The following is a 7,981-nucleotide window of genomic DNA, read 5'->3' on the forward strand; positions in this document are numbered from 1 at the left end:
CGTGTGCGGTACGCGCGCATTTTATGGAATATCGCCGGTACGGTCGGAAGTACGATCTGTGCATATCAGAGTAGGCAGTGTAGGCTACGTCAGTGAAACTGAAAGTGTTTGAGGCCGGAAAGGTAGGACTGCTGTTATTTTGTCACCGAAAATTCAAGTCAAAAGGGAGCAGCAGCATGTCTTGGGACGCTTACAAGGATTCCCTGGATGGTTACTACTGCGCAGAAATCCAGAGGCGCGGGGAGAAGGGATCGAGTCAACTCACGCACGTTGGGATTTTCGGTCTAGCGGACGGCAACCCGTGGATGTCAACGAACAAACCGTGGTCGATAACGGTAAGTTAGTGTAGTACATTTACATTTGAGAGAATCTATGCAGTTCCTCCTCCCATTCCAAGAATTTCATGCTGCAACGTCAGGCCTGTTGCATTTGAAGAACTTTTAATTCAATCGTCAATCAATCTCGCTTATTTCTTCACATAACAATACGGTAAACATTGAAAATTATTCACAGATTTACAGCAATAAATGGGGATGGGGGCCTGTGAAAAGGAGAGCTTGTCTAGTACTAGTAGGCTAGTACTAGTAGTAGTGTGGAAAGAGCATGAATAAAATTAAGACCTTATCTACAACCGTATCCGGGCAAACAAATATAGCTATCTTCACTCATTGTACCTCCACCAAACCATGTCAGATGTTCTGCGACTCTTATCTTGGCGCTTTCAAGACCGAAATTGACAAAATTGATATTGCTGTTCTGTCCTAACAAGTTCATTTTACAAATTAATTCTTTTAGTTGCAACCAGATCCCTCGCGGCGTCATCTGTACGGGACAGCCAGAATTTTGGCGATTGTACAGTACCCAGCAGAAGCAGAAGAGAATGAAAAAAAAAAACTGAGGGGCGAACTTACTGTTACTTAGGCCTAGCCGACCCCCAGACCAGTGGGGTCCGGCGTGGAGCAGATGTCCGACCCCGTGGTTGAAAATACATACCAATAGAGGCCTAACACATCGCCATTTCGCCTTTGAAAATGTTTTTGACTCGGATTTATATTATCAATGAAGTGTTGTTACATCAGTATCTACATGTACATTCTTCATGCTCTTTCAACCATGCCAACAACATTCTTGGGATGATCTGGAACTGGCCTACATGTACATCATACAACTTTTGAAGTCAGACTTTGTAAATTACTAACTGACAAAACAGGCTCAAGGCCCCTACACTTTTTGAGAATACAATTTTGACATTTTTCTCCACATTGTGCAATTTTTGTTAAGGACGAAAAACAGAGGAAATTGCATACGTACATGCACATGTAGTTGCCCTTCCCCTGACATGCATGTACATGTACATTGAAAAAGTATGACAGAGGGAAAGGTGATTTAAGTACTTTTGTTCCAGACCAGGGCCCAATTTCACGGTGCTTCTTACCACAGAATTCCGCACGTACAATCTCCATTCTGCACTTACGACATCCGTTCTGCACTAACAGTGCTAGCAGAAAAATTCTATGCTAACGTTTTTAAGCACAGAAGCCTTCGTAATGGGATGTGCGCATGCGCACAAGCCAAAATTTCTCACTAACCCGTGAAATACGTTCGCCACAAGGACAGAATTTTCTGCTGCGGTAAGCGCCGATTTTGCGCTTGCTGTAATCTGGAGCATAGGCCCCCTGCGTATGACATTACGTTAGAAGGCATTTCTTTCTTCCCCTAGGATAGGCTGGAGTGAACCTTTTTTGCATTCATTGTAATTAAATTGAAATAATAAAAAAAGCCTCTGACTCCGCCTTAATGCAAGGGGTCTATTGGAAACAGAAACCTGACCAAACGGTTACAGATCAATCTCAAACTTTATTTCCCTGTTGAAAGATCCTCCATGGTTATGAATCTACTGGGTTCGAACCTTGTTTTATCGCCTTGCCGGTATGGAATGAGTAACCACAATGCATAAAGTTACATGGAATATTTGTTCTTTTTTTTTTCAGGCCAGTGCTGGTGATATCAAAAACATTGTCTCCTCATTTACCCAAGCTCAAAATCCACTGGGCGCAACCGGCATCAAGCTAGGATCGATGAAATTCATGTACCTGCGTAGCGACGACACAACGGTTTTTGGCAAGAAGAAGGGCATAGGGTCCATATGCATTTACAAGTCCAAAACAGGTGAGGTCAAAGTTTGCAGGTTTAATAACACAGGGCCACAGCTTCTCTGAAACAAACCATTAACTTGTGGGCCGAGATTTGTGTCTAGAAAGTAGGATTCAGAAAAAGTGCACTTGATACCCATGACCCCGTGAGACTGGCCCGAAAATGTGTGTTTTGTTTTCGTAGCAAATGTTTCAATATTGTCCCTCCCAATTTTGGCATTTTAGGACTAGCTATTCCATTCTAAGGGCTGATACAGTTTGCCATTGTAGGGAAAACGTAGCGATGTGACTGATGTCTATGTATGGAATTTTTTCCTTCTTTAAGGAACCTCTTTATGTCTGTTCCATATCTCATTGGATGATTGGAAGGTCTGTTGTCGAGTATTGCATCCAGAGTAACCCTGTGTACTGTGTAACATAGATTATTTAAACTATCCTCTTCTAGCGGTTTTCACGAAACGTTCTGAAAACATTTTTTTGCCCATGTTCCATATTGAAGTGTGCAGATTTCATCATTATATGCAAAGATGCATTCTCAACACAGTTGTCCTATCAGTCAAAATCAGTCAAGTGGCATGTGACATGTCTGTGTACTGTACAGGGGAAATGGAAGGAATTTTTTACTGTTTTTGACAGTTACTGCAAACGGAAGGTTAATTAAAGTAACTGGCAGTTTTGTAAACTTTGATAACTGAATTCATTTCCAGTTACACTTACGTATTCTATTACATTTCCTCAAAATGACAATAGCAAATTATGGCAATCGATGTGGGGCTCCAATCTGATTGCGGCGGCACGGTCAAGTGCACCAATTATTAATGGCACACTGCACCCTACAGATATGCGGTGTACATGCAGTGTCTGTGTGCGGTACCGTAGTCATCCCATGCCTGGCGATGCAAGTCAGGTACGGATTTCCCCCAAAGCCACTGGATCCAGTCAGTCAATCTCAGTGCCATTTAACCCACTTAGGACCTGCCTCGGCTCCTGCCTTGCAGGACTTAACAGTTGCCTGGGCTATATGTACAAGTACATGTACCTCACCCGTCAAGCCTTACACAATGTACATATACCAGTACATGGGGGCCGAATATGTGCAGTGCAATTGCCCACTGTACATACATGTACATGCACTTGTCATGACATTAGCTGAATAAAATGGCTGTTACTCTGCGAGTGTAAGACATTTGCCAGGATGTCAGGACTGAGTGGGGCTCCATACGAAGGCACACACACGTGTTAAGGCCGGTTTGTACTTGGTACGAAAGTGAAAGCGAATGGGATATTTGTGACGTCAGAAAAAATATTCAGGTTGTAAATTCTCAAATTTTTTTTACACATTTCAGTTTGAGGGAGTTTTGCTGCCAATGTTTTATGATGCCAAATTCACTTCACTTTCACATTTGCCTAAAGTGTAAATCAGCCTTTTTACTTTGATCAAGCTTGCTGGAAAGAAAAAAATAGTTGGCATTGTTGGTGGGGAACTTGAGAGCATCGCACATGTAGGCTTGCCTGGTTTAGCCATAGTTTTCTTCATAATCTTGGCACAAGTGTTGCAAGATTGCCTGGACAGGTTTACATGTACGTTGTACGTTTATGTTAGTTTCTTGTGTGTTCACACTCAGCCTGTTCAGTGTTAATCTTGATTTCTTTACCCCCAACGAAGATGCATAAATTCTCTTACAGTAGATTGTTCCGAGTAAATTTACGATTGGGTTTGCTTTGTCTCGCTTTTTTCATTGTATTTGACTGCCAGCTCTCCTGATCGTCATCGCCAGTGAGAGCGCACAGGCGGGCGATCTGAACAACGCCACCATCAAGCTAGGCGATTATCTCACGGGGAATGGCATGTGATGAGTCTCGTGCCACCGTGTACTCCAGAGGGCGCCCTTCACTTCACATAGTCAGCCACTCGTCTGTTCTTCCCTTGTTGTCACAAGTCTTAATATTATCTCACCAAGTTGTTTTTGCCATAATAGTATTACCTAACTCGTCTCCAGCTGCTGCCAAAAAGTTTTAATTTTCACAGAAATCTGTTTGACAGTGAATGACATTTAAATGTAGAAAGTATGATTTGATTTCATTTTTGAAATGCAGTTTATATTTATGTATGATTTTTATTAACTGTTTGTGCTACGCACACCAAGAAAGTGCAGTTTTCACTTACCGTGGAGTCTTTAATGGTTTACCTCTTGGTATTCAGAATATTCGTGTTTTTAATGTTGTTGCATTTTGTGGACTTGCAAGGCACAAGAGTGTGCATTTTCACTGGTATGTGAAACCAGTCCAGAGAAAATTCAGATTGAAAAAAAAAGAAAGTCTCAAGTCATTTTGGATTTCACGTTTGTTGGCTGAGGCAAATAAAAAAGAAAGAGAAAAGACATTTTGTTGCAATCGAGTTGTGCAGTAAGATCTGTTCCTGAAAAAAGTCACTTCAGTATGCAGCTGCCCCACTTGTAATTGTTGTCTCAGTTTTTTCCATGACCAGGGGAAATAATTGGCTCCATATCAGATTGTCAGTCGTGTAGTACGGAGCCCAGATGTGACCATGTGTACATTACATCGAGTCAGATGACGGCACTGGAGCGTGCCCATGTGTCTTTCACGTCAGTGAAGGAGCATGAAACAAGGAGTTGCACCATTACCATCATGGCCGAAGCCCTGGAGCCAAATTGGTATTGGTATTGGTGGAGTTATCACACCGCCGTTACTCACCAGCCCTGTGCCATTATCTGCTGAGTTTAGCACAGCTCGTTTAATTAAATCGGGTCTTGATCTCTGGCAGAGGGGTTTTGTGTCTTCCTTTAAATGGCAGGAAAGAAATGAAGGTCAAAGGAAAAAACAATTTCACAAATTGAACCCCTGTGTTGAGGAATTTCACATGAAGTGCCACCGCACTGGGGTTTACAACAGAAAGCCTCGCTCATACCCTATGGTTGATAGACTTGTACATGAGCATGCACGGGACGTGTACGTGTAGATGATGTCTAGCCTAAACAAAACCTCCGCAAAAAATGAAGGCATGTTTCATATTTGGTCGTGGAAAAATTTATGGAATTTCATTTGTGGACAGAAACACGTGAGAACGTCTGGGTAAAGTACATGTACTGTTAAATTTGAACATGTTGTTACTAAAAAGCAACAACAGCTCCAGGCAGAGATTTCCGATTGAGAAGCAAACAGACTTCTGAATGCATAAACTAACCCAGAAAAAAAAAAATTATCAACAAATAAAAATGGTCGATTTTGTTGTAAATTTGTATATCTTTCTTGTTTTGCAATTGCTTTTGCTAATTTATTTTAAACCAACCATTCTGGGTTAGTTGTGAACAAATTGCATACATATCGTAAATTCTAATTGAAGGATTTTTTTCCCATTGAAGTACGTACATGTACACGCACGTACATGAAGAGGCCCATGCATGCACATCAGTGTGTTTTCATTTGATGGGGAACTTTGTTTCTCATGTCCAGCCCTTTGTGTCATCAAATTCCACCATCGCGTCTCCATGTGCATTATGCCTACATTTGTTTGAACTTGAATTGCAGATCTGTAATATATTTGCGACCAACAAGAATAACACATGGTGTGTGCGGAATGTGCATGCAGGCTGCACTATATGTGCATGTGCATGCACACACGCAGGCATGTACATGTAGATGTACATGTACATTGCATGTGCGTGTGCAAATATGTAGGGCTTTTCATACTTTGTAAACAGGAATTGCTTGGTATTTTGAATATCAAGTATCACTTCTTTTTTGTCCTTTGCTTGTCATGTCTGATGTTAACTTTCATCTGAATCATTTTGGCTGTAAAATGCAACGGGTTATTATGGGGGAAACTGGAGAGCGTCAAATTGTAATTTCTTGAAACTGACATTCATACAAAAAGGGTAAATCAGATTTCTAGACTGATCTTCACCCAGTGTGCAGAATTTTATACGATATTCACTCGGAATGTGTCTCCATTTTTTTTTTCCCAGGATGATTCCCTATTGATAAAGAGGCACGGGCTTTCAAAAAGCAATTACATTTTGTTCGGTTAACCTTCCAATATTTCATAAGGTGGCCGCATTATTTCTGTGACCAGTGGATAGAATTAAGCATTACCGTTTGTAACTCTTTGCTCACATTTGCAAAAGCGACTCTTTATAATTATGGAAGTAGAGTATCCCCACGAAGAGTGTGTATCATTTTATTTCAGTATTTCAAGAATGTCTACAGGATTACTTTTTCTTGCTTTGCTATGTAAAAATCCAAAGCTGAACACAGAAGGGGAGATTTAATACTACAAATAAAAGGCTAGCTTTCTAAAATGTAGTATGACTGGATTTTTGCAGTAACCTATGGCAATTGTATAAACATCTGAATGACTAGTAACATGTAAATTTTGGGATTATGCTATGCAAAGATGTTGCTCTTGTTGTCTGGCTGAAAAAAAAAATGCATCTGAAATCTTTTAAAAGTTGATGTTGTATTCAAATTTTGAAACGAGAATAGTTGTTCGGTTAGCCAGGCTTAATTGTTTGTTTACATGGTTCAGTGTTAATGCTAACAAATGTTTTTGTAAAAAACAAGTAGTTATTTGACCAAAATGTAGCTTCACCCTCATTGAACTTTAACCTTGCGCAATACATGTATTTGGGCTATTGTTGCTGCCTGTATTACTATATGATTTTAAAGAAAGATTTTTATTGGTTTGACAAATGTTTTATTGCCTAGTGACATCAATCAAAATGTTGACATTGCCTTTCGTGTTGATATTGCCCAAATGAAATTTAACTTCTGTTGGACGTGAATTGTTTGAACGTACACATTTATGCATTTTGCTGCCTCTAAGTATTGAAATTTTGTTTTTGTTCTTCGCATTTGTAATTGCATAGGGAAATTTTACCTGTAAACTTAACTTTTCAAGTGCAATCAGGGGAAACCGGGTTCAGTTAGGAACAAATCCCATTGGAGGGGAGACTTGCATTGTCATATTTAGCCGCTGACAAGGAGATCATAAGGTTCAATGTGTACTTGTACACTGTATTGAGGGTTTTCTTACAGATTAGACTACAAGTATCTATGGTCCATTCATGTACATGTAGCGTTACATGTAGATGGGGTCACATTTTACGAACTTATATTTAAAGAGTTAGCTCGTAGTCAGTGTCTCGTCCCTGAGCAGTACGTGTGCAGTCTTCCTGGTACTGTCTGCAAATCACATTGCCTGTACCTCGTACCGTACGTACCTGCATCTTGCAAAAGCTGAAGGTCTGCATCAGTGATAATCACATTGGCTTTACACTGGATATCGACAGCAATCACACTGTGCGTTGCGTGCGCAATAATCAGGATGTGTCAAAACAGGTCATCCAACACTTCCATACATCACCGTTGAAGGCATTCTCGGAATATCTCAGATGACTTTGTCAAAAAAGCCGGGGACTGGACAGATCGGGCGGGCATACTAGATCAATGTTTTATTACTTGCGGTCCTTGCCATGTTTAGTATTGATTATTTGGTGCCATGCATGATGTGAAATATGATGAAATGATGTACTGAATGAATAAAATGAGAATCGGAAATATTGCTAGAAATTCTTACATTTTGCGGTTTTGTGTTCATTTTCTTGAGTGCAGGGGATACATCCACGTGTATCACATACTTTTTTTTGGTCGCGTAAAGAAACCTGGACAAAAGACTTGAAATGTGAAAGTATCATTCATTTGAATTGGCCCCAATTAAGGGTGATTTCTTGCATTTCGGGTCTCGTGGCCAATTTAACCACTACCGAGTTCCCTTTTCTCTGAATGAATCATTTTTGTCGTTTCTCAGT

General features: G+C 40.5%; 1 protein-coding gene across 1 annotated transcript; it reads left to right on the forward strand.

Annotated features, from left to right (window-relative positions):
• Window positions 1-13: 13 nt before the first annotated feature.
• Window positions 14-7,748, forward strand: LOC110977885 (profilin-1A-like). The gene is made up of 3 exons (XM_022232405.2): window positions 14-335; window positions 1,992-2,169; window positions 3,910-7,748. The coding sequence occupies exons 1-3, from the start codon at window positions 177-179 to the stop codon at window positions 4,005-4,007; spliced, it is 435 nt and encodes a 144-aa protein (XP_022088097.1). The 5' UTR covers window positions 14-176; the 3' UTR covers window positions 4,008-7,748.
• Window positions 7,749-7,981: the final 233 nt, after the last annotated feature.

This window comes from Acanthaster planci, linkage group LG14 (genome assembly GCF_054643075.1).
Source record: "Acanthaster planci isolate LZ-2023a linkage group LG14, COTS_SCS, whole genome shotgun sequence".
NCBI classification, from domain to species: domain Eukaryota; kingdom Metazoa; phylum Echinodermata; class Asteroidea; order Valvatida; family Acanthasteridae; genus Acanthaster; species Acanthaster planci.

Bases quoted from the DNA above. Each gene is read 5' to 3' on its own strand.
- LOC110977885 (XM_022232405.2), top strand. From the start codon at position 177: ATGTCTTGGGACGCTTACAAGGATTCCCTGGATGGTTACTACTGCGCA. The intron at 336-1,991 runs GTAAGTTAGTGT...TTTTTTTTTCAG, and splicing joins ACAAACCGTGGTCGATAACG to GCCAGTGCTGGTGATATCAA. The intron at 2,170-3,909 runs GTGAGGTCAAAG...TTTGACTGCCAG, and splicing joins CATTTACAAGTCCAAAACAG to CTCTCCTGATCGTCATCGCC.